Genomic DNA, 26464 nt, shown 5'->3' with positions numbered 1-26464 from the left:
ACACACACACACACACACACACACACACACACACACACACACACACACACACACACACACACACGCACGCACGCACACACAATGCATTTCGCTGCTAAAACAACAACTTGGGCTGCTTCTAGGACAGGGGGTCCTTTGAGACCCCCTTTGATCTATAAGAGACCTCAAAGTACAGCTTACTCAAATGTTGTCGACCTGCAGTCACCTATTGCATCACTTCCTTTCGGGCTTCGGCCTCCTAATTGATCATTGTAGTATAATTGAATGCCCTCCTTCATATATATGATACCTCCACCACTGGGACGTGGCAACAATTCTCCAAATCCATATGGGGAGGGGGGGGGGGGGGGTGATGCTTGTGGACAGTAGGGTTGTACACTAGACATAAATAGGAAGCAAACTCAGGAGAAGGAATGACCTCTCGCAAATATATATTTAATAAATTGTTTCAAATAACCCTGCCTCGTTAAATCATTGAGCTTGGTGTTTTGCTTTCAAAAATAGGTTATAGAAGAAGTCTAAACTGCAGAAAATAAAAACAACCAAGCTGCCTTTTAAGGATACCTTGGAATATCTGTCTATTTTTTAACCATCGGACCCTATTTTACGACAAAAACAACACAATGGACGGCAGCTCCTTTGCCGCGTGGTTTTTAGAGCCATGTAAGGATTAGAGGGGCGGGTCGATAGCAACCACCATAGCAACCATGACGGTCAAGTGACTGGATGCAACCCCGTTGAAAAAAATAGAATACCACCCTACACACTGAGGAGAATAATGATATTTAAATTATTATGACCATGAAGTCTTTATTTGCATGGGTTTACATTTCGTTCTGTGTAGCATGGAAAAATCGGAGAAACACTCCCATTCAGAATGCATTGGTTTACATTTCGTTCTTTGGAGCACAGTTATTTTTATTTATTTATTTATTTTCAGTTTTTGTGGAGGTGCTTTAAAGATGCTATTTTTTCTGCAATAATCCAAAATCCAATGGAAAAACCCGTTGGCTTTTTGTCAAGGGAAACCCAGGTCGACGCTCACTTCCTGGTTGGCCAACATACGTCATCCCTCCACCACTATATACTGTAAAAACACATGTTCAAGTTGAATGATAATGCATGAATCTATTCATGCTATTCATGACAATTATTTTGGCCATGGTGGATCCAGATCTGTTCCAGAGCATTTCTGCACCTCGGGCAACAGCGCAGGGTTGCCAGGTCCTGCCTGCAAAAATCGTCCTGCCCACATACCGTTCCAAATCCACAAAAATGTCCTAGAAGCAGCCCAAGTTGTTGTTTTAGCAGCGAAATGCATTGTGTGTGTGTGTGTGTGTGTGTGTGTGTGTGTGTGTGTGTGTGTGTGTGTGTGTGTGTGTGTGTGTGTGTGTGTGTGTGTGTGTGTGTGTGTGCTAACACGCTATTTCATGTTGAAATGCGACTGGGTTGGCTCTCAGATAAACGTGTTTCACGTCACAGGGTTTGGGAGGAAGGGGCGGGCCTTCTGAGAGGGGGTTCCGGGGGTTTCCCTCCGGGCGGGAGTTTTGGTTGTTGTAGTTTTCCGGTGGAGCTGTGCCTGCCTGTCCGATTGTGGAATCCAATAAACCTGCTATCAAGCTTACTTCGCTCAATACCTCGCCTGTGGTTATTACAATATCATTAAAAGTTACATAAAGTAACGGTTTAATAACACAAACACAGGAAACACGTGAGCTGCTAGTTTAGCGAAAGCAGCGTCCCTCGCAACCTGACGTCGTTGAAACATGCGAGCGAGCCGATTAAATCTTCCTAATAACTATAAAACTAAAGATCAGACACAATCACTGACTGAAGATTATGCAAGTAAAAAGTATATTTCTCGCTAGAAATGTTATTAGAAACATGTTTAACGGTGAATCGACCCTAAAATATTGCATTTCCCATTCAGATAATAAAGATTAATAAAGATCATACACATTCACTGAGTGAAGATTATGCAAGGAAAATGTAAATTTCTCGCTAGAAATGTCATTAGAAACACGTTTAATGGTGTATCTGTCCTAAAATATTGCATTTCCCATTCAGATAATAACGATTAATATGGCTACGTAACAATTTCACCAAATGCCCTGTTGGTCATATATGTGGCATACATACCTCCCGCGACCTGTAGAGGCGCTTGATACGCTCCAGTGGGTCGTAATCCGTGGCAGTACAAACGACCTATACGGTCGTAAAATTTTGCGGACTTGTTGTTTTGTCACGTAAATGTATCTTCACATCCGCACGTTGTTCGAACAACCCGATATGATCTGCTATCTACTGTTTCAATACACATCTATGTAGTCTGTCAATGATAGAGCCAGGCCCGGTCCACACAGAGTTTGAGGCCAAGATGATCCAGGACGTGAGGCAGAAGGAGTATCCTGGTACTGACCCCGAAACGGTGAACTACTTCAAGAACGTCTACCTTCCATCCTCAGTGGACATCTTCGAGACGCTGGGACAAACTCCTGATGACATCGCCAGAGTGAGTCCACATCTGCTAGTGTCCAAAGGCTACACTGCAAAGTATTTTGCACTATAGGGCATACTTGCCAACCTTGAGACTTCGAAAATAGGGAGGATTCACAAACTAAAGCGGGGGTCTGGGGGTCCCCCCCCATAACATTTTCAGCTTTAAAGTCATTGTTTCCCGCATTCTGGTGACTTTAAAATAATAAAACCAACAAAATAATAAGTAAATTGAAACTTCAATTTTATGTTGAATACTTTCATTTAATTTACATTTCATGTCATTACAATTCATATTATTATTACATATCAATAGAATTCATATCAGTAAATATCATGTTATTATTACATATCATTACATTTCATATTATTACATTTCATATTATTACATATCAATAGATTTCATTTCATTACATTTTACTGACGCTTTTATCTTAGTAACTTCCAATAAGTCTTATGTTATCACGCAAATACACTAGCTTCTAATAAACAAAACTACCAAGTAAGCTACTAAATCATGTAAGTGCTACATGTAGGTTAACATGTAGGTTAACTCTTACCATCACTGCAAATGGGCTGTGAAATTAGCCTATCCCATGTATGCATAGTAAATAGAAAGCTTGGAACATTATCCTTATATGGATTGTTTTTATCATTTTCATTACGAAAAAATAAATGTTTATATGTTTCTAAGGGTATGTTAATGGATTACCTTTCAATATCTGTGCGGCTTTGGTCCTCCCACAGGCATACTTCTTTGTTACATCCGAGTCAGGAAACATGTCCCTTACTGACTTATTTATTTCGTCAGTAAAGCTCAGAGGAATATTATTCTTTGCCACCAACATTGCCATTTTTGTTTCGGCATATATGACTGCATCTGGTCTCCCTTTCCCCAGCAAACCAGCGATGCTTGGCTGAGACTCTGAAGCAGCTACTGTCTTCTTATGTTTGCCTGTATTGGCATGGTGTTTTATGTCCGTCCGACCGCCGTGCTCCACGGAAAAATCATCCATAGCCAGTACCTTTAAACCTTGTAGTAAGAAAAGCGAACTCCGATTTCCATTCATGATTGAATTTACAAGTGTATTTTTTTCTTTTCGGCTCCATTCTCATCTTCTTTGTTGTCTTTTTAAATACTCTGAGGTTTATTCACGAGCGCGGGTAGAATAACGGAAGAAAGAATACTAGAGTAGCGTCAGAGAGACGTCTCTGATTGGTCGCGCCCGCTGTTACCACGGAGCGGCTCGCTCAAACAATATCCTTTTCTGAAGAACAGGTTGTTGTGATGATAACGAAAGTGGGGAGAAAGGGAGACAAGATATCTTGTCAGAAATCAGGAGAATTGCGGGAGATTTTTAACAGCGGGAGGAAAACGGGAGAGGATAGTGAATATCGGGAGTCTCCCGGGAAAATCGGGAGGGTTGGCAAGTATGCTATAGGGTCGGATGCTTTTTGTCCAGGTGGCCTGTGTATTTGGTTAAAATGCATGTACACACATACCTTTGAGTTGAGAGTCTGACACTCAAACAACTGGCCTATCCTCCTTGTCTTTTCATGTGCCAATATGACAATAAACTGAAGACTTGGATGTAACTTAGCTTCCCTCTTCAATGTAAGATGTGAGTTATAGATATGGAAATGGTGATTAATAAGGACGGTCAACGATGTCCGTCGGCCCATTCTCACCCCCCTTCATCCCAACTCTTCTTATCTTTGTTTACAGTGCACCAAGAAGGTCATCGAGGCCAGCAGCCCTCGCTTCCGTAACCTCACCAACCCCTTGTACACGCCCATCGTGGCTCTCAAGTACGCTGATGAAACCGGAGGGCTGTCTGTCCACGCCTTCTATCACATGCTCTTCAACTTGGGCCCGCTCATGCACGTCAGCATGAAGGCCATGCAGTACCTGACCTGTGGCTGTTTGAGGAGCAGGACCATCTCGCCCAATTAAACACACACACTGGTGGAAGCACAAAGAACACTGTCCCGGTGTCTCGGGAACAGAGAAAACTAATTTATTTCCCCCGAAAAGCAACCGGCTCACATACACACTAATGCACGCACACTAATGTACATGCAGGCACACCCTGCCATGGTTGCTGTTTATACGCAGACAGTTTTTTGCAATGTTTTAGCTTTCTTGCACCCTGAAACATAGCACTGTGTATTGGTTTTATTATCAATCGATGTAGTCATTTCTGTCTATCATTGGGTTCAATTGGCCTTAATATCTATCACTTAATTCTTCCTTTCAGGCCACTACCAATGATGCGTTGCATACAGTATATTGTTTATTTGTTATACAAATCTACGCATTCCCCATAGGATCTATAATGAAATAGTAAGTTCTTAGTTGTTTGTCATATTGTTTGAAGTGTTTGATATTGAAGATTGTTTTCATATAATTATATATATTTATATTAAGTGAACGATATTGTAATAACAGAGCTGCCAACTTTCACAAAAGGTTTGGAGTGAGATTACGAGTGTTGAGGTTGGAGCGACCCTTCACCCCAAATGATTAATGTTTCCAGACATTTTACATAATGTTTAGTACCAATGTTCCACAACAGTGTGTGTGTGTGCGTGTGTGTGTGTGTGTGTGTGTGTGTGTGTGGGATGAATGGACACTGGGTTCACCACCACTCACTTACACCTATAAACTCAAGTACACCTATAAGCTGTCCTTACGCTGCCCAGAATGAAAACAGATATTTGAAACAGACAAAGGGCAGTTTGTATAATATTTTTAACTAATATTTTAAAGTAAACGACTAATTAAAAAAAAGTTCTGAATAAAGCGCGTTGTTTTACCATGCTGGGCTAATGGAATAATTCACATCAACTCTTTTTAAAGGTTTTCTTTATGCGCGATACATGTATATGCTTATTTTTCAGAGAATGAACAGTGCTGCAATTGTGGATGTATGGCTCTGTGAAATAGGGGAATACGTAAAGTGATAGAGAGAGAGACCAGTAGAGGGAGACAAAGCAAAGGGAACACATAGCGTGAGCACGTCACAGAGCCCGTGCAACTCAATCAACGGTAGCTAATACTTTTCATTCATAAATGATTGGGATTTATTTAAGGGCCAAAACGATACGTTTGAAAAAGATTAATACAGGCTGCCAATGCCAGAAATAAAAAAAATAACTGAATGGTAGTCGCGGAACACACCGATCATTTTTTAAATCAGTGCCCATGAAAGTAGCGGCGTCAACATGCAATGCTTTGGTTAAGCCATTCAGAGACAAATGGCACGTGCTCATCTTCCATTAGGAGTAACCAGCGAGACTGCCAAGTTTCCAGAAAAAATCTTGTTTGGGGCCAATTCACGCTCAACACCACGCACTGAAGACATAGACGACTACTTAATCCCATTTACCGAAGTTTAATAACTTGTGATCCCTATCCAAACAATAAAAAATATATTTAAAAGTATGGATTCATAAAATGTTGTATTTATATGTTAATCTATGATAAACTATTTATCTGTTGAACATTATTAATTGTTGGTGTAAAGTTACCCACACTCATTTTATATAAGTTGTTAGAAATTGGAATTTGATCTACTTACGGCACTGTCAATTTAATATTTTAAGATGATGAAAGGCAATTGACGTCGCCCGCATCATTAAGCAAACTTCCAAAATGACTGTGATGTTCGGAAAACTAGGACGACAGTTCTCAGTGTTTCTGCAGTGGTTGATACCCCTTTCAGACAGTGAAGGGCTGTGATCAATCATTCGATCGCTACTTGACTACTCTGGTCTGTTGGGGGAGCGGCGGGAATCATGTGGGATTCTGAAACTGATGCTAGTACCCACCATACGTCCTAATCAAGAGACGCATCAAAACAAAGTAACTATGTACAAATAAACCATGGCTAAGGCTATCTAGCATTACGTTTAGACCGGTATAAACACATGGATAATAACCCACAGGGACGAATTAACTGAGGGGACAACGTTTGCTTTAGTGATCGATGTTGGAATGGGGTAAGTTAAAAATCGGATTGATTATCATGCTTCACTAAACCTAGCTCATTCGATCACTCGTAATAATTAGCAAAAGTTTTGCTCAAATGTTACAAGCATCAACCGTTGTTTCCTTGTTAGTCATGTTAGCTTCCGCACGTTTATCGCTTCTGACAACGTGTTTCGCCTATTTCTAAATGTCAGGCCCTAGAGAGGAGCATGGAGGAGGATGCAGGCACTACACTGCAGTGCAATAATAAGTTGCGGAGAAAACTGTACAGCGATGACACGGAGAAGGTGAGTTAGTTTATGTGCTTTTCATTTTGTGTTTCAAAAAATAGAATGACAATGTGTTTGCTGTTGTTACCTGCTGCGACTGACCAACTTTGACCAAAAACAGCTTCGCAGGAAGCTAGCCTACTTGCAACGGGAGTATTCCAAAACACAACAAAAACTCAAGGTAAATATCTCTGTTACTCTCTGTTATTTTCTGAGGATGTCAATGAACTTAGGTTGTTGTATTAAGACAAAATATAACTACCATTCTATCCACAGCGTGCTGAGCGATCAGAGGGGGTGAAGAAACATGAGAAGACCAGAGTCACAGAGCAGAACTCTCTGCTCCTGAACCAGATTGATCCGGACACATCAACCAGCCGTCCAAATGTCGACCCGTCCTCGCCATCTCCCAGACTCTGCGCTCCGACTAGTCAAATCACTGGCCCGCCCCAAGAACATCAGCACACTGAAGGTGAACTTAGCCCCTATGGATCAAAAGCAACTTTAACCAGCATTTAACTAGTATATAACAGGAAACGTAATCTGGAAACATAATATAATTCAGTATGAAACATTACGTTTATCTAATCTAATCAATAATGGATACCAATGTGGTGGCCAATCAAACGCAGCCACAATTAAACTTTGTTCAGACCAATTTAGATACAGTATATAATAATTATAGTGTGTGTGTATACTGTTTACATATCTTGGTTATTAAATTATTTCAGTGACAAAATTGAATCCTTATTGCATTTCTTATAATCACAATGAATTCCCACTACACTATCCTTTACAATAATAACATAAAAGCAGCAGAAGTAGTAGTAATAATACCCATTTGAACTCACCAACGGTACCATTTCCCCAGGACAAGTGGAGGCTGACGGCGGCAGGGAGAGCCCAGCGGTCAGGTTCCTCCCCCCCTTGGAGGCTGCTCCGCCTCTCCCCTCTGCCTCCAGCCAGGATGACCAATCCAGGGAGCAGAGGCCCACCCCGGCCCCCAGCTCAGCCCTGCGCCTGCGCTCCCGAAGCAGCCGTTTGCGACGGCAGCAGAGATGCAGCGAGACTTCCGAGGTGATCGGCAGCACAGACACAAACAGCGAGGAGGGGCCGGGGCCCGGCAGGAAGCTCGAGGAAAAGGCTGCGACGGAGAAGAGCGTAGGGACGCCGGAAATGGTGGCGGAGACACAGGAAATGAAAGAACGACGTTTGAGCGGCTCAGAATCGGAGTCTTCCGCACTGTTGTTGACACACTGGAACACGGAGAGACGCACTGCAGACGGAAGGGTGGAGATGATGGGACCGGTGCAAAGGGAGAAGGAAACGGACCTGACTGGAGATAAGTTAGACAGCGAGTCCCCCTCTCTGCTGCTCCCTCATTGGACATCGGCTCTACCTGCTGGGAGGGGAACACCTGAGGACACACTGAACCACACTGGAACAGAAGCAGGCGAAGAAGAAAGACGAGGAGGGCTGGAGAGAGAAGTAAATGCCGGAGAACAACAGAGATGCGACGGGGAAACCAAAAGTGATGGATGTGAGGAGGGAAACGCCAGCGATAAAAGCAGCCACACAGCCATTGGACCAAGAGGTGACCAGCATCAAGGTAGATGTGAGAAGGAAAAGGGAGAATCTGATAGAAAGGTAAGCCTGGCAGCCTCCTGCACTCTGTGGGATGGGCTGGTCTTCCCCGCGGAGTACTACGTCAGAACCACCAGGCGCATGACCTCCTCCCAGCAGCAGCAACAGCCGGACATGCAGAGCAGCCTGTTCTCCAATCTGATTGTTAAAAGTCGGGCTAGAGGTGGTGGGCGGGGCCGGGGGCGGAGCCTGCACGCACTCCAAGACGGCGAAGACGCGGATCAGAGCAACCTGAGGCTTGGGTATTCTGACACGCCCCCACAAATGGGTTCTTCCGCCTCATCCCACGAAGCACAGTGTTCCAGGGAGAAGGAGTCGGATCCGTTGCTAGATAATCCGAACCAAGAGTGTTTCCTCTCAGCGGCGCCCAGGGCTAGAGCGGTGAGGGGCAGGAAGAGGAAAAGAGGGGGACGGCGAGGACGGAGGTTTGAAAAAGGCTCTTTTTGTTTAGACGTCAGTTATACAGACCAAGAACAGACTTCAGAGCACTCTGTACCTGCCTTGATCTCCAGTTCCCCATCGCAGTCATTCCCTGTGGATGAAGCTCCGGAGCAGGGCCCGGTGTCAGTAGTACCGCCTATTGTCTCCCAGCCCTCCGCGTTTCCACCCGCTCTCCCCCCAGGGATCCCACCTTCTGCTCAGGATGACGGGACGATGTCTGCCTCGGTTTCTGGAAGTCTGGAACGTGTTTATCCCATCTTCAAGAGGAGCAGCTCGGTGACTGAAAGACCCCCAGATGATGTCTGTATGTATATGCTTTTTAATAAAGACAAAGGGATAAAGGGAGGGATAGAAAATTACATACATTGGATAGCAATTGTACAATTCTCATGAACAATTCTCCAATGTCAGTTTGAATTCAGTCCAGTAATTGCATTGACATCAGGTTTTATATATGTCTTACTATGACTTGAAGAGATCAATGAGTAGTTTGTAGTTTGTCTTCACGGCATTACAAATTCTAGGTAATAAAGGAGGTTTATATAAGGTATAGACATTTGAATGTATATTAGGTTAAGGTTTGTACCAGGCATGTAAGTACAAGTATTTGGCGTGAAAAAAATAAATAATACATATCTTTCATAACATACCTAACATATCTTTCTGGTCTTTTGTATCTGTGTTTCAGCGGGCTGGCGGTCCCTCCTGCTGCCCTCTCCTCCAGCCCCCAGCGATCCCCTCCACCAACCCTCCCTGCTGGCCCTGGGCCTCGCCCTCAAACCCCCGGTCCCCCTGGACTTCCATCTTCCCGACGAGCAGTTCGGCTCCCTCAAGCTTCACAAGCTGCAGCGGGTCGCCGATGCCACGGCGGAGCCCTTCTCCACCCCGTCGTATCGCACCAGGCGCAGCAGTCCGCAGGCGTACGCCCTGTACAGGACCCACAGCGACCAGGCGTTGGCTCTCTCCCTCCCGTTCAGCCCCACCCCCGACCTCGCCATGTCCCTGCCCAGTCCAGACGATGGGCTGCATTCTCGGGTACAGTCTCAATGTCCCCCTGCAGTCACCCAGACCCATCCCATTGGGGATCGCAAGGGTATTGATACCCAGATGTTCCTGGAGTCGACCCCAGTCACGCCCGGGGAGGATTGCAAACTAGACCCATGCGACCGGCTACCCGAAGGGGGTGGACAGTTGGCAGATGGCCCGGAGCAAACCAGCCGCAGGGCGGCGGGGTCAGTGGTGGTACGGTCCACCGGGGAATGTTTGGATCGGCCCACGGAACAAGGGACATTTTCAGGCACAAAGTTAGAGGGCTTTGCGGAACATTTGCTGCCGTTGAAGTCGTCTACCGTTTTGACAGAACAGCAGGGACATGGTGGAGGTGTAGTCCGGCCGTCGGAAGACCATAGAGCGACCAACCACCAGAGGGCAGCAGTCGATGACTGTGGTTTTCCTGCAGAGGAGCCATTTGAAAGCCCTTCCAAGTGCATTAATAGCCCGAAAGCAAGACATGCCTGTGCGGACCCTGGGGTCCAAGAGGACCAACGCATGACCCATTTGACAAACCAGTCACTCATAGATGAACACACTACAAACTCCCCTACTGACGCATCTGCAGGAGGCCCTCCACCACGGCCCGGTGCCTGCTCCCAGCTCCTGCTGAGCCCGTCTCTGGTCTCCCCACCCTGCCCTCTCCTGGCCCCCCACCTTCTCCCCTCCAGCCCCCCCTTACCCTCCCTAGGACTCACCCCTCACCAAGCCCGCGCCTCTTGCCTGCCCCTGACCTCGTCCCCTTGTGCCCCCAATCTCGCCCTGCCTTCCCCCATTAGCCCGTCCACCCCGGCCCGCTCCCCCCCACACCTCTCCCCCTGTCCCATCCCCGTGTCCCCCCATCGAGGCGGCCCTGCTCCCGCCCCTACCTCCCGTCAGACCTCCGTCTCGCTGGATCCACCAATGGCCGTGGGTGGGCAGTGCCAGGGGGTTGTGCCCACTCGCGGTCCGTCTGTCTCCGACGCTGGCGGGCCTGTGGATGCACGGCCTCCCCCTGCCGCCGGAGCCTCTTCTAGAAGCCACGGTGCACAGGAAGCCACCGGGGAAACTAAAGTGGTGGCGGAGGAGGGTCCGATCAGCTTCACACACACATTGACGGTAAATATACACTGGATTGGATGCTCAGATCTAAATTTTAAATATCACAGGAATAAATGACAAGAAAATAAGATGACTCAAATCTACCAAAGATCGTCTCATGGCTAATGCTCAGGCTATTTATACTCCCTGACGGTTGAAGAACTAGCTAATTCCATGGTTCTCTAGGGCTATCTATCTATGCGTGTATTGACAGCTGTTTCCCTGGCTCCCACTAGGCCCCAGCCGGGGGTGGCCTGGTCGATGCCTGCTGTGTGTCAGGTCCTTCAGGAGGTCTGTGTGTGGCGGCGGCTGGAAAATGGGCAGTGTGTGTGTGGGACCAGACATCCAGCTCCGGCTGGGGCCTCGTACACACATGGACTTTCAACAAGGTAATTCGGAGCGTGTCTGTGTGTTCTTTGCTGTGTATGTGATGTCACTAGCATCGAGGAGACATAATGTAGATTTGACTAGTCTAGTCTGAGGACACTTCAACAAAGCAGACGTGAGGATTTACCTTTATCATTGGCTGACCTGAGCATGTGTGTTAAACATGTTAGTGTCTAACCACTCATCCTTCAACAACATTATTTTTTTTTTTTACAGCCGGTAATCAGTGTGTTTTCTGTGCCGGACTCGGTGGGGTTGCTGTGTGTGACTTTGGGCCAGCTGGAAATCCAGGAAGTAAGGTAGGAAGACCAACCTGTGGGGCGATATGGATCATGTACATTGATCACATTTATGGTTGTTGAGCCATCCAAACTAAAGTGTGTGTGTGTGTGTGTGTGTGTGTGTGTGTGTGTGTGTGTGTGTGTGTGTGTGTGTGTGTGTGTGTGTGTGTGTGTGTGTGTGTGTGTGTGTGTGTGTGTGTGTGTGTGTGTGTGTGTGTGTGTGTCTCTCTCTCTGTCTCCGTAGGGTGCTTTCCTGCTCCAGCCGGGTGGAGGCTCTGCTGTGTCAGGGTGTGGTTCAGACGGTTGTGGGCGTGGCCCGGTCCAGAGTGGTCTGCTCCTCCCACTCGCCGGCCATTTCTACGCTGCAGATCTTCGTGCTGTCGGAGGACATCAGGTAAGAACAGGAATAGAGATTCTGATTGGCTGCAGACCTCTAGTGGCATGCCTCCATTTACTTAGAGAATATTTGAATACCTACAATGGGACATTTATTCCAAGTTTTAATCAACGTTTGAATTATATTATGAATAATGCATCATACTTATTACGATTTACATTGAATTCAGATACACATCATTAAGGAGCAGGTTGACTGGGGTTAGACATCTTTCATAATGATGCCTACAGGCTGGCTGACAGACAGCGGGGATCGAACCCAACGTCTGTGGCAATGAGTGTAACACACTAGCCCATACAGTACTCTGGTCCCTGCCTCATACCGTTTACATTTACTTACTAACTGCTAGACCGGGAGCATGCTAGATTGATGGTATTGAGTCTTTTTTAAGTGGACACCGCAGGTCATAACTGTCCCAAACCCTCGCCTCAGTGCACCCAACCCCCAGCCTCTGGCCTCCCCGGGCATGCACGTTGGAGCCCTGGCTACAGTTGATGGACTGAAGGACTGCCTGCTGGGATCCGCTGAAGGAGGGCATCTCTTCATCTGGTTAGTACCTCTGGTGGGCAGCAGGCAGTCGCCCGAATCACAAACACTTGAAACATAGCAAAGCTGAAAATGGGAATGTATTCTCGACACGCATGCCTTAACCAACTGTTTGTTATTACTATGTCTATTTTAAGTGGAACAGTAAGATCTGTTCCGACCTTTGGAAAATCTAAAAATAAGTGGTTTCAGTCAGACTAATACGCATTTTGCGAATTGGTCTGGCGATGTCAGGCTAGGGTCTATTAACTTTCCGCGGCAACATCTGTCGACATCACCGTGTTGGTTAACTAATATTTGTTCAATGTTGACTACGTACACGATTGGGGAATTGTACAATAGAAAAAGAGTGAGGTGGACATTGACCGTCACATCGAATTTGTTTTATATCGATGATTTAAGGATAAAGCCTAATGGTCAAACCAAACTGGGAAAAAGGTGTAATGTTCACTCTCATTGTATTCCGACTCTGAATGTGCTGTTCAGCACCATATACTCAGCTGTTATGCTTCTCTCAGGAACCTAAGCACTGGGCAGCTGTTACAGAGGATCCAACTGGACAAAGAGTTAACACACACGGCCTGTCTCCGAGGCTACAGCTACGCTGTAAGTCGTTGATCAGCATGCCATGGTTTACTTTGAGATTAGAACTAGTAATCAACCTTGTTTTTACCAAAGTAACTGAATCATTCTTTGATTAGATGAAAAAAAATAAAGTTGTGTGTAGTTTATCAGAAAAGGTTTCAACGTTTTTATAAAACCTCAAATTCATGAAATGAAAGTCATGTTTCGTGTGTCCTCGGTTTGTGCACAGGGGATACTGTTTGTCCTGCTGCAGCACCAGTACCTTGGATCCATAGTGAGGGAGGAGGTCCAATCGTACCACAGGGAAGACGAAGGCGACAGGGTTTCCATGGAGAAAGAAAAACCGAAGACCACCCTGTTCACCTTGGTCGCCATTAACGCTCTCAATGGGAAATCGGTGGTGGCCAATCGACTACACCAGCCTGAAGCCTGGTCTGGAAGGTGAGGGGAATCAGTCAAATGGATTTTGTAAGTGTTTTCGTGATCTCACCGCCCTTTGTCCCTTGCAGGCTGTGTGAGGCAGATGTCCTGGGCTCCAAGTTGGTGGCTCTCAACCAGAGTGGTAGTGTGTACGTCTGGGAACTCGGAGGCCCCGTGGGGCCGAGAGTGGTGTGGGCTCCTGAGGCGGACGGCTGGCACGTGGCTCGCTGGGCAGGGTCTGACATCTTAGTGACCGGCCATCAAAATGGAGACCTCACACTGTACCGCTACAACGACGGCCAGAACTCAGTCAAGACTACCGTTTAACAGACTTGATTCTTTGAATGTTACCCGGCTCCGTGTACTACAGATGTTCAGGAATGTTACTCAAACACCAGCTGTTTCTGGTACTTGCACAAAAAAAAAAAAAAGATACCGTTGTTGGGTTTCCAGGCCGTTTTAATGCCATTTGTTAATATTTACCAGTTCTAAAGCTTATATTTTTGTATTTAAAGAAAAGCACAATTTTACCATGTTCTATTAAACTTTGTACAAATTGATTTTATTGAAGCAATATACTAAAATCTTGATGGTTTGATAATCAGCTGGGCATTTCTCAAGTGAAACAAGTCTTCGCAGAAATTCTTTAACTTCAGTAAACCCGGATGCCCTTTTAACATCCACCCTCATTGTAAAACTACCACTGTACTTGAGCCACTGCAGGTCAAGCAAAAAAAACACATCAGCAATGAATGATAAATTGTCAACTTGATTGTATTCCGTAATCTTTATTTATATTTGTAAAGCACAAAGCAATCTATACAACATTAAGAGTCTCAGTGAGTTTGTACAGAGAAATTTTTTACAGAATATATTTAAAATACAACTATAAAATGGGAGCATAATGAAGATCACCAACACGGTCAGATTTAGGCCTCTTATCCACAACATACAGATTAAAAATAGACCTGAAGGATCAGTTGGTGAGCTCAAATTTCTTCTCAGTGTTAAAGGCAAGTGCAGTTGAATGAAAAATTCACTCATTGAAAACAAATGTCAGGAGAAAACAGTTAATAGGGAAAGTCTCAAAGAAGAAGCCCTTTCATGTGAGAGAACGTAAAATCGAAGACATAAAAACCATTGAAATTGTCAACTATGGTACAGCAATTACATCCCAGGAAAGTTGGGGAGAAAAAGCAAAGAAAATAATTCACAGGCCAAGATTAAAAATGAGGGACTAAGCTCATATCACTCTTTCCGCTAGGAAGTGGTTAAAACGCTTTCTTTAGTGGGCCGAGGCAGACTTGTTGGCTAGTATTTTCTCCACCATCACCTTAGCATAGCGGATACGGCTCGCCAGCTCCTTGGTGCAGCCAAACTCCTCCAACAGGCTCAGCTTGTACGTGTGGAACTCCCGCTTCTCATCGATATAGGTCACTGCCCCCATCAGGGGACACAGGATCAGCTTTGTGTGGTCCTGAGAAATACGCAAATAAATAACATTAGTCAGGCCATGAGATGTTACCGTAAAAATTAAATATAATAGCCATTTGCACTAACTGTAGTAATGCATGCCGAGGAGTCTTATATCTTGTCATCTCTAAAGTATAATACACCATCATCTATTGCTACGTTCAGGTACAAGAGCGGGGCTTATTGATATTTAAAAAAATAATTAACCTCCCTTAAATTCATGCCTCTTTGCCTGACTGAAGACTTTAAAAAGAAACCATGAGGGCAATAAATGAAATGACGAATCTTTGGCCCTCTGACCTGGAAGAAGTTGATCTGCACAGTGCCGTTGGTGAGGTGCAGCACGATGGCACTGCGGGTGCGGAACCAGTACGAGAGGTAGGGCAGGCGAGCCAGCTCGTCACCGTCGCGTCGTGCCATGTTGGCGCCGGCCTTCAGCAGGTGCTCGCTCATGTAGTTACGGAAGTACTTGAGTAGCGTGATCTGCAGGGAGGCGTTTGGGGCGAGAGACTATTCAGTGTGACAGATTGCCTGAGATGGTACTGTAACATTTCAATGTAAGGGCTGGAGTGGACATTTGCCTTTTAAATCAATCATTCTAACCCCTTTCCATTAAGAAAGTTACAAAGGGGACCAGACCGGTTCCCAATTCACAGTGAAAGCCATGCTGGCCTAGGGGTTATATAAGGCTTAGTGCTACAGGTGGAGATCTGGGCAGTGTCCGGTTGGCAGGGTGGACTACCGACCTTCTTGCTGAGGCCTGGTGGGTAGGAGCGAACGTTCAGGAAAGACTCTACGACCGCCTTGTCGATGTACTGCAGGCTGTCTCCGTCCGCGTACATCATGAGACGCGTGTAGTCGTTGAAGAGAACACCCACACTGTTGTCACACAGCTGGTATCCTGAAAATTGAGTTTTGAATCTTAGGACATATGCCAGACCAATTGACTAAATTGTTCGAACAGCAGGACTTGTGAGAAACCCAACTTGAACAAGATCTTTCTTTTAAGAAAGACACAAGTTGTAAACTAGTTTGAATAGTTACATTAACGTTGTAATTTGAACCTTACTTTAAGTTGATAAATGTATACAAAAATGGTTAGCATGTAAATAGTTGATTTGTTTTACATAAATACTTACCCAGTCCATATTTATCAGAGTAGTCCACCCATTTGCTGATCCAGAAGACTGGAATGCATGCAGGATCATCTGCCTCTTCTACAAATGGATGCAAAATTCAAGATGTTGCAGTTAAAGAAAGTTGCAAGCATTATTATTATCTCTTTTAAATGAAAAAAGGACTTTGCCCTTACCCTGCCGAATTACTGCTTTCTCAAAGGGTTTGGCAACGAGAAGGTGGTTGATCTGGGCCAGCATATCAGTTAGGTGGCACACCTCAGCGTCCCTGGATTTCACAAGAACAAATAAGTCAGTACAGCCAGAATATTCTCTGGAAGGGCAGCGGTTCTCATCCCACGAGTGCTGAACCCCTAGAACTACTACTGATTAACAGGGCAATAGACGAGTCAATCACAACACACAGGACAACACTGCCTTGATCTCAGTCTTACTTTGCCTCCTCTTTAAGGTCCACCTTTTCTGGGTGGTCTGGAAGAGAGAAGTTTGAATATAAAGTTTAGCATATTTCAAACTAGTGAGAATGAATGGGAGAAAAGTACTACGTTATGTCACAGCCCCTTAAAATGCTAAAGTAAACACCCACAAAGAAATATTCCTTTAATACAATTAATACTCTTCCATGGATCCTTGTACCAAGAATAATTTGAAAGGCCCCCCCTTGACCAATAGTTTTCCCCTTCTCCCACCCGTCACTAACTCCAGATTTTCCCCTCCCGGAATCCCTACCTTTGTTGTCGAGCGCCGACAGGGGCCGTCTCTGGCTGAGCTCCTGGGCCTGGGAGGGGGCGATGGAGAAGCGAGGGGGCACGGTGAGGCACGTGGTGGGCAGGCGCAGGGGGCAGTAGCCGCCCGTGAAGAACTCATCAGTCTGCAACTCGGCGATGGTGGGTCTGAGGGAGGGCTCGGCGTTCAGCATGCGCTTAATGAGGGAGGTGGCGGCGGGGTTGACGTGCTGCATTGGGGGGGGGGCAACACAAGACATCGTTATGGCGAGGAACCAATTCATTTTAGCACCCATTATATAAGGCTCATTACTTTTCATGTGGTTTCTAAATTAGGGCGTGTGTAAGTCTGTTAAGTATTCTAAACTGGCCCTTGCCAGACTGATCTCTTGCATGGCAACACAGAGAACCAGTTCATGGTTGCCTTTTACACCAAAACCAATTTTCCAAGACCTCTGTCCTTGTCTTAAGGAGCCAAGTAAGTCACCTAGGTGGTGTGTGGCGGCCACCTAGGTGTCTTGTAGCGTTGTCCCAAAATAAATGTTTTAGCGATCTCATAATTTCCATTGTGAATTGAAAGGGAAAACGTGTACTTTCCCCCCCCCAAATTTAATGCAAACTTGATCAACATCAGTAGTCAATGTTGGTCAGCTTAATTCAGAGTACATGACAGCAATTCTAATTGCATAAGTCCTCCATGCTCAGTTCAACATACCCAGGGAACAGCATAGCTGTTTTTTTTGATGCGGCTGTAAGTCTCTTTCAAACAGGACGTCTCAAATGGTGGCTTGCCTACAAGCAGAGTGTACCTGAGAGGGGGGGGGGGATGAAAGAAAATATTCAGGGCATGAAAGACACTTGATATGATTGATATTGGCAAAGACAAGCAAGCCACTTTAGAAAGCAACGGCAGCGATGACTACTTGTTTTCGAGCTAGCACAAAATTCCAGCGAGTCATTGAATGACTCTACTGAGTCGACAAATGTCTTGTGAACGCATGCATTTTTTTTTTACTTACAGGATACAGCCAAGAGACCAGACGTCCACCTCAAAGCTATGGCCCTTTTTACAGAGCACTTCTGGGGCGATGTAGTTGGGGGTTCCACACAAGGTCTTCTTTCTCTCGCCGTCATATTCAATCTTGGTCGCAAGGCCGAAATCCCCTTTGGAAAATCAGGAATGTTGCACCATTAAAATAAGGCATTTGATTTCTGAAACCACAATGGATTAGTTAGACCATATTTACTTACTCTGAGTGAACACTTTGATTTAGAATGATACCTGTCATAGGAGATTCTTAAATTAGGCAACGGCCTTCAAATATGAAAGATGGGAGTTACCTATTTTGACATCCATCTCATCGTTGAGGAAGATGTTCCCCAGTTTCAGATCTCTGTGGATGATTCGGTTGTCGTGTAGATACTGGCACCCTTTGAGCAGCTGCATCATATAGTAGCGTGCTTCTGGCTCTGTGATAGCCTTACGGCGCTTGTGGAGCTCCAAGAGGGACTGAAAACCAAAGACATTTTTAGTTATGTGCAGCCATCCATGGACCAGGAGTTAGTGTTTTTTGAAATAGGATTTATGAGGGGATTTTTTCCTCTCCATAGTTTTGACGATGAACTGCCAAAAAACAGGTGGATCATTGAGACCCCAAAACCGGATGTTGGCAAAACAAGCATTTGAAAAAAACCTTCAAGTATAGCCGGCCAAAATAATGTACATCCAAATATTGTGTATAAACTATGCCAAATTTGAGTGTGCAGGGCAATAAAACAAAGCCCATGCTACAAGGGTACCCCCACCCCCACAAAAAGAATTACGTCCACAGTTGGGTTTAAATGTAAAACAGTCGCCAACATAAAAACTACTACACATCATGACTTACCCGTCGCCTGCAGAGTTCCAACACAACGAAGACGAAGTCTTCATCCTCGAAGAATCCTCGGAATCCCACAACGTTGGCGTGATCAAGACTTTGGTGAATGGTGATTTCTGAGGTCATCTTCTCCCTCTGGTGTGGTTTCATGATCATCGACTTCGGGACAATTTTGCCAGCAAAAACTTCATTCGTATCCATATCCGTGATCTCGTAGCATTTCGCAAAACCTCCCTTTCCAAGAAAGCGACCTCTGGAATATTTTTTCTTCGACCGAGAATCTACCAGGACATCGGGGATTTCTTTCAGCGGTGCAGATATTGGATCCACATGGGACGTCGGCTTCGCAGTCGCTGCACTCATATTGAATAACTCCTAAACGTGATAAGAAACAACCAATACCCTTAATAACTTAACAATTCAAAATAACCTGGAATTGGCCGACTAGACATTAATTTAAATGTCAGACCTACCTTCCGACTGACGTTTGCCTTGTTAGTTACCGACTTGCAGCTTGATCAAAAACCGATTTAAACAACAAACAAACTGCTCTCGGGCGAACTTGTCATTCGACTTTTCCGCTTAATAACTAAATCAGATGTATGAAAAGTCCTCAAATGTGCCTATACCATGACCGGTAAGTTACAGCTGCTTTCCCCCTGTCGCTATAGCGTTTATGATCAGTTTAAATGCTGTCTCGGTCGTTATGCCCCTCTCTGATTGGTCCTCGAGATTTGAATTTCTAGCCAGTTGTAGCAAAGGATCTTGTGAGACCGGCACAAAACTGGCCAATCGTTTGGTCAAGAAGACAATGTATGTCGATATGATTCATATGATTGGTTATCTGGCATGCAATGCTTCCTACACTTTGAAAATTGTAAAGAGACGTCATAGACTACTACGGGTTGAACAGGAAAAAACAATAGAAATCTATATTTTTATGATGGAGGATTGCAGAGAGGGCAGTTTGTTTAATAATTTTGGTTTAAAGACATTCTTTGAAATGTAAAAGTGGATAATTGATGATAGATATCGTGCTGTGTGTTTCTTCATAGTGTCTTGAATTCAAACACATCAAGTCAAATCTGACGATATGAAATGACGATATGTAAAATAAAGACTGGGGTGTGATGACATAACATTTATACATTTATAAAACGCGCTTGTGCATATTGAGAGTATTATATTGAAATAGAAAATGAGTCATACAAATTAGGCTATAATACTGTAATGGAAACGTCAACAATTTCCTCATTATATGATAACTTCGTCGTAACTACTTTACAAATATGTCACTCATTTTGTTCGCTGTTTGCCCCTTGAAACCCGCCTCTAACAAGTGTTTGTGTTGTCAGAGGAACATTACGACAAGAGGACACCGTGTAACAGATGAATAATCAAAACCGAAGACATCGAGGCGGAGCAGGACCCTGAAATGTTATTGTGGACATTGCTGTGACTAATATGTGCGATACTATATGTTTAGATCTCCAGATAGATTCGTTGATATGTTGGATCTAACATATATGATACCCAGCTAAAAGTGGTTTTATTTGTTTTTTTTTGTGAAGGACTTCTAGCCTGGCTCCGCCAATGAAGTACGAGAGTCTGGTAGGACCAGGCACAAGGGCTTCACTTCCAGCTGCAAGAGTTATCAACATCACTAGGGGGTGCTGTGGGATCCCTGATGCCCGGCCTAGGTCGACTCGAAACTCATAATTTCACTATAAATAATGTTTTATTGTCAGTCAGTAGCATTGCGTTTTTATGGCTTTTGTTGTTCTTAAATTAAAATATATTCATTAAGACCAGGCTTTGTAAGAAAAAGAAAGACGGAAGTCCACAATGAAGTTAGATATTTATTAAAAAATTGAATTGATGAGTCGAAAGTGTGCTTGGGGGAGGTAAACACAACATAAAACCTTACATAACTTACCTCAAAATGCACAATTAAAACTAACCAAGGCTCAACCTGCACACGTGCACCACATCAGCTGACAACAACCCTGCCAACTCCACCCACTGGCTCTTTGCACAGGTATACCAGCAGAGAGAACCAGCAGACTAGCGAAAGGGTCGTCACGTTCGTTAACTTAAATAGTTTGTGTTGTGTGATCAGTGTTTGGGCTGGTGAAGTTCGCAACTGAGATTTCCAGGCAATCTATTTTATTTTATATTTATCCTCTGGTAATTCACCCCAAAGCTTATACAAAGTAAGCCTTAGGGGCACTGGGCTTGATACTGTTTGACCCTCAGGCCTCAGCCATGGATAAAGCAATTGTTGTGCTTAATGGTGTTTTATTGGTGTATGTTGGTGTCCATGGACGCAGCAGAGCATTTGGAGAATGACCATGAATCTGCAATCAAGTGTTCCTTGATCCTTAGACCAAACAGGTCAAACTACCACTGTATTGTTACAACACCAGAATATATTTTTATTGTTTGTTATCGGTAGTTGCACCCCTATCTTGTCCTCTTTGTCTCATGCTATCTGTTCGAGGGCACCCCACATACAAACATACAAAGCATAAACATATTACAGATTCTCAATCTGCGGGGGGTGGGTCTTGGGAGAGGGTCCTCACAGCGACCAAACCCCACCTCTGTCCGAAAGAACACTTTGGCAAATCCGGGAGAGGGCTGTAATGTACTGTATTGCACTGTATTGTCTTTTGCACGTATTAAATGAATAAAATATATATATAACAACACCCGTGAATTGAGAACCCGTGAATTGGAGGGACAGTGCTGGAAGACCTGCAGAAGTGCTGAGGGATGGAAAGAGCCCCTGACTCTATGGACTCACTCTCATTTCTATGGGGTAGAGTGCTGATCTACTATGTCACTAGACTGCTTATCCAGCTGAAATGATTGCAGGACTCGTTCAACAAATACACACACACACAAACACACACACACACACGCACGCACGCACGCACGCACGCACGCACGCACGCACGCACGCACGCACGCACGCACGCACGCACACACACACACACACACACGCACACACACACACACACACACACACACACACACACACACACACACACACACACACACACTCACACACTCTCTCTCGCATGCTCTCACTTGCTCTCTCTATGTGTATCAATCTGACCCTTGGTTTGTTGTTTCTATTTTTGGGGTGGCACCAGATTTCTATATTCTCTCTGCACCCACCCATACTGGAGTGAGCGATCGTTGTGTGTTTCTTTGCAAGGTTTCCTCCTTTTCCCACTGCAGGAGTTTTGAGTGTATCTTTTTCCATTGGATTCAGTTCAGTAAGGGTCAGTTGATCAGGAATGGGTGGGTTTAACAGCATACTTGCTTTTAAATGCTTGGCCCATTGGAAACAATGCATTCCCAACCTTTTGAAGCACTTTTTAAAAATGTATTCTACTCAATTTTATTTATAATTCAAAATCTGTTGTGTAACTTTTCTGCATGTTTTGTGTGGCTAGTATAAGACTCTAAACTAAGTTCAACTTCCATATGTTACTCTTCATTTAATATACACATTTGATTTATCATGCATATAATTATAAGGCATCCATATTCTTAGTATTAATTGTATACATCATCATCCATGTTACTATAATAAGATATGTCTTTGTTTTGGTTTGTGCAGTAATCATGGCAAAGACTTTGAAATATACCAAACATGTGTTACGTGAGAACTGTACGTCAGGTTTTAACTCCACCACCAGCAGAGCAGGGAAGCGCAATGGGATTTACATTTTTTTTTCCTTGTTTAATATTTTTAATATAGGATAGGCCTACCAAAATATATACACAGCTCTGACCTAAACGCATATATATAGGCCTACCAATACTCATTAACAAGTCCCACAATATACCATTTAAAATATTTATTTTGTGGAGGGGCGAGGTGTGGTCAGAATCATTATATGTTCTTCCATCATTATATGTTCTTCCATTTGCATTGCACGTAAGTATAAAGGCTATGCTGCTGAAAATAATACTTAATACGTAATACGTTATTTCCTTGGCGAAACAATGAGGGAAAGTTGTGGCCAGTGGACTTGGCCCCCAAACAGGAACCAATAGGCCTATAGCACCTGTCCTGCTCATCATGTCCACAACTGTTCTCTTCAGGCCAGAACACCCTGCACGACGCCTCGGTCTGTTTCTCAATCCACAAGACTTTACGCTTGCCTTTGTGGCTGCACTATTTATGTGCATGTTAATGGCCGTTTTGATTAAACTCTGCAGTAGGCCTAGGCCTAAACTCAATTACCGATGAAGATGTAGGTCAATTAAATGAAGCAATGCCCATCCAACCAATAGAGGACGAATCTTACAAGCGGACCATACTCATGACAAAATACAACTTTTGTTTTTCTTAAGTGCTGGTTTTCTTTTCAAGTTCTGCCTCTGCGTGTTCACTCTACGTTGGGAGATGAAGGGACTCAGTCTTTGTGGCAAGTTGACGTGTTGTAGCAGAGCAAGAAACACACCGACCGTGTTGATCCCGGTGAGTGACGACGCCTCTACGAAGCTCGAGCCCCATATCTTCTCCACCAATGGCATGACGTCTACTGCGAACAGCACGCGACCCTCCGTTTCGGTTAAGTCTGCTTTGTGGCCGACGACGGTGATGAGCGCGTTCTTTTTCAGCATGAGAATCTCCTCACGAAGCCGTCCAACTTCTCGAAACGACTCGAGGTCGTTCACCGCGTACACAAGCGCGAACGCGTTGGCATGCTTGATGCTAAGCTCCCGCATCGCCGGGAAAGAATAACTGCCGCTTGTGTCCAGAATCTCGAGGCGCACCTCTCCCGAGTCGGCGGATTCGTACTGGAGCGCGTGGAATTCTTCCACGGTGCGCGTGTATTTGCTTTCAAAGTGGTCGTGCAGAAACCGCTCGATGAGCGCGCTCTTTCCGACCCCGGCTGCTCCCAACATCACCAGGCGAACTTTGTTACTTTCTCGCTCTATACGAGGCATTGCGGGGAAAAAAAGAAGTGAGAAAAACTACCAAGTTGTTGTAAAACAGCTTCAACTCGTATAAAATCACCTCTGGCTTATTAATTTGCACTGAGCCTGTCACCATTTAAGACTCGAGATAGGAGCCGGTGTTCCAAGCTCGTACAACTGAAGACTTCTAAGTCGACTAATAATTCTGTATTTATAGGGTTGTCTGTAACTTTTTCGACCAATGATCTCTCTCTCTCTCTCTCTCTCTCTCTCTCTCTCTCTCTCTCTCTCTCTCTCTCTCTCTCTCTCTCTCTCTCTCTCTCTCTCTCTCTCTCTCTCTCTCTCTCTCTCTCTCTCTCTCTCTCTCTCTCTCTCTCTCTCTCTCTCTCTCTCTCTCTCGCCTTGCAGAGTTACATTTCCTCAGACGTGTGCAGCAAAATACGAAAAAACCTCAGCGATGACAAAGGCAATGATCAACTATTTTATTGGCCAAAATAGTGTAAGACATTTTATGCATTATTTTCGATGATGAAATATAGTACAGTCCTCTCAAGTCCCACGCATTGACTGCTGGACAAGGCTCAGTCAGTTATCAGTGGGTTAACAAATTATGATTGCATGTGTGTGGGCTTTTTTTAACGACTTTCTGCAGGTCAGCAAAAGATAATAATTCATTTCCTTAGCTATCAGTTTCTATTGGTTTTTCATATCGTTTGGTTTACTTTCTTCTATCTAACCTTAGAAATTGGGACATTTCTGCTGACCCTGATAAGGCAATATGTTTTTTTTTAGGTTTTGTGAATACGCCGCATTCATCTGGAAGCCACATTCATCTTGGAGACAGTTCACTTGACAAGAGAACACTTTATTGTCAAAGCTTCATTGAGGGCGTTGAACATGGGAGAATATATAGAAAATACACATGATAACAACATGGATAACAACATGGAGGTTGTGCAAGGCACAACCTCCATGCGACAGCAAATACAGTCGACTTGTTTCTGTGTTGCAAGTTTTCTTGTGGGGGATGTGCTTCATATAAGATGTGTACTGCAAACACACAAAACAAGTCTGTTTCCCCTCACTGTATGTTTCACTCTGTAGCAGCAATGCGAAATAATGTACAGGCCTATTGATTTATGTCACCTGCCTGTCTGCAAGCCCATCACATTTGGTTTCCTATACCAAGCTTAGCGTAATTGTGCACCTAACATTTTCCCAGTTATAAAGATTTTCTTTTTGTGCTTGAGGCAAAGAAGGCATTATTTACAGCACATAGATGCAACGTGAGATGTATTTGTTTACACTTAGGTTAATACGGTAGCAAGAGATTCATGTTAATGACTACTTTTACCATTCTCCTAAAATGTTAATAGGGTCTACACATATGACCAGGAATTATACTTCCCATTCGACGTGTGATGATTCAAGCCCTTACACTAAGACTTGTAAATGTAAATGCAGATTTCCAGTCAAAATCCAAAGGGGAATGGATGCCAATGAATACAATAAAATACACAAAAACATTAGCATGAACCAACCCATTGTGAGATTACATTGTGCTGAAGTCAGATCCTTCAGTATTCCCACAAGGTGGCGCTGTCTATTGAGTCAGCATTGGCCTTGAGCCCTCCAGCGTGGTCTCCTTTGAGGTACTTCCCCCCTGGGGCCCGGATGGCCATCTTGTTCAGATCGCAGAACTCTAAGAGGAACTGGACAGGGGTGGGGCTGTTACTGCTCACTGCCTTGTCATCCCCGACGCTCCAGTACTTCCCCTGGGAGTCTGGACAAACAGCAACGGTTATTGAGGCTTTTTTCAGACCCTAATATATCTGTGGATATATTTTATTTGTCTATGATGACTGCCATATACACCCACCGATACTGTGAAATAATGAGTTGCTCTAGAGAGAATATGGGGTTTGAGCCCACCTGTTCACATCTCTGAGCACAATGCCCAACCCTACCTGCTCATCGATCCCATGTATCTCTAATAAGTATGTCCCTCCTCTTATTGTTTTACCAAAACACCAAATGCCCTACCTTTGAGCGAGTAGGCTCCGTTGTGAAACTCAAGCTGGAAGACATCGTAAGAGGCGCGGTTGGAATCCAGCGTTGCCATGCCCGCCTTACGGCAACCAATGAAACCATGCTCTCCACGGAGCACAATGATTGGCCGGTTGATCAGCTTCATGAGGAACAGCTCGGCCTCCCCTACAGAGAACCAAAAATGAAAAGAATTGATGAGATTGATTCACAGATTGTCTTGATCTGATTGGGCGGCTGCACAGGAGACTCTGACCTGTGTTCTCAACAGTGGCGGCAAGTTGTCCATTTTTCTTGGCCATCACGTACTTCCCATTGGCAGCACGCATGCACACACGCCCATCACACCACTCCAATTCAAAGTAGGTGTCTGAAGACCTTGGATAACGATACACGGATCAAATACACAACCATGAGAGGGGCATTCGGGAACTCCTGGCTAATGCCCGTGGCAGCTGGCACGATAAGAGTGTGTGTGTGTGTGTGTGTGTGTGTGTGTGTGTGTGTGTGTGTGTGTGTGTGTGTGTGTGTGTGTGTGTGTGTGTGTGTGTGTGTGTGTATATGTGTGTGTGTGTGTGTGTGTGTGTGTTTGACTTGGCAGGGCTTACTTGGTGGTGGCGGTGCATTGGAGCCCGCCAGAGGGTGTGAGGGTCCAGTACTTCCCAGCGGCAGTGCG

General features: G+C 44.7%; 5 protein-coding genes across 5 annotated transcripts; 2 read left to right on the top strand and 3 right to left on the bottom strand.

Annotated features, from left to right (window-relative positions):
• Positions 1-2221: 2221 nt before the first annotated feature.
• Positions 2222-5315, top strand: LOC132454429 (retinol dehydrogenase 8-like). The gene is made up of 2 exons (XM_060047780.1): positions 2222-2512; positions 4223-5315. Exons 1-2 carry the CDS (start codon positions 2336-2338, stop codon positions 4448-4450), a joined length of 405 nt encoding a protein of 134 aa, XP_059903763.1. The 5' UTR covers positions 2222-2335; the 3' UTR covers positions 4451-5315.
• Positions 5316-6272: 957 nt separating this feature from the next.
• palb2 (partner and localizer of BRCA2) lies at positions 6273-14147 on the top strand. Its single transcript, XM_060047777.1, has 14 exons — positions 6273-6361; positions 6445-6498; positions 6682-6774; positions 6878-6937; positions 7033-7228; positions 7628-9145; positions 9530-10989; positions 11208-11360; positions 11575-11657; positions 11884-12033; positions 12469-12585; positions 13101-13188; positions 13397-13608; positions 13677-14147. Exons 3-14 carry the CDS (start codon positions 6697-6699, stop codon positions 13912-13914), a joined length of 4353 nt encoding a protein of 1450 aa, XP_059903760.1. The 5' UTR covers positions 6273-6361; positions 6445-6498; positions 6682-6696; the 3' UTR covers positions 13915-14147.
• Positions 14148-14359: 212 nt separating this feature from the next.
• Positions 14360-19500, bottom strand: plk1 (polo-like kinase 1 (Drosophila)). Its single transcript, XM_060047778.1, has 11 exons — positions 18811-19500; positions 18263-18431; positions 17941-18085; positions 17637-17730; positions 16926-17151; positions 16631-16667; positions 16373-16464; positions 16200-16277; positions 15807-15961; positions 15361-15543; positions 14360-15064 (listed from the first exon to the last, which is right to left on the bottom strand). The coding sequence occupies exons 1-11, from the start codon at positions 19162-19164 to the stop codon at positions 14873-14875; spliced, it is 1725 nt and encodes a 574-aa protein (XP_059903761.1). The 5' UTR covers positions 19165-19500; the 3' UTR covers positions 14360-14872.
• Positions 19501-20435: 935 nt separating this feature from the next.
• On the bottom strand, positions 20436-23948 carry rasd3 (RASD family member 3). Its single transcript, XM_060047779.1, has one exon. It carries the CDS (start codon positions 23770-23772, stop codon positions 23140-23142), a length of 633 nt encoding a protein of 210 aa, XP_059903762.1. The 5' UTR covers positions 23773-23948; the 3' UTR covers positions 20436-23139.
• Positions 23949-24586: 638 nt separating this feature from the next.
• LOC132453750 (fascin-like) lies at positions 24587-26461 on the bottom strand (the record flags this gene model as incomplete). The annotated part of the gene is made up of 4 exons (XM_060046694.1): positions 24587-25525; positions 25786-25956; positions 26045-26166; positions 26397-26461. Coding segments are annotated over 4 exons (564 nt in total), but the record flags the coding sequence as incomplete, so codon positions are not given.
• Between the last annotated feature and the right edge of the window lie 3 nt (positions 26462-26464).

This window comes from Gadus macrocephalus, chromosome 3 (genome assembly GCF_031168955.1).
Source record: "Gadus macrocephalus chromosome 3, ASM3116895v1".
Taxonomy (NCBI): Eukaryota; Metazoa; Chordata; class Actinopteri; order Gadiformes; family Gadidae; genus Gadus; species Gadus macrocephalus.
The sequence above is the reverse complement of the archived record's forward strand: the minus strand, read 5'-3'. Positions and strand labels throughout refer to the sequence as shown.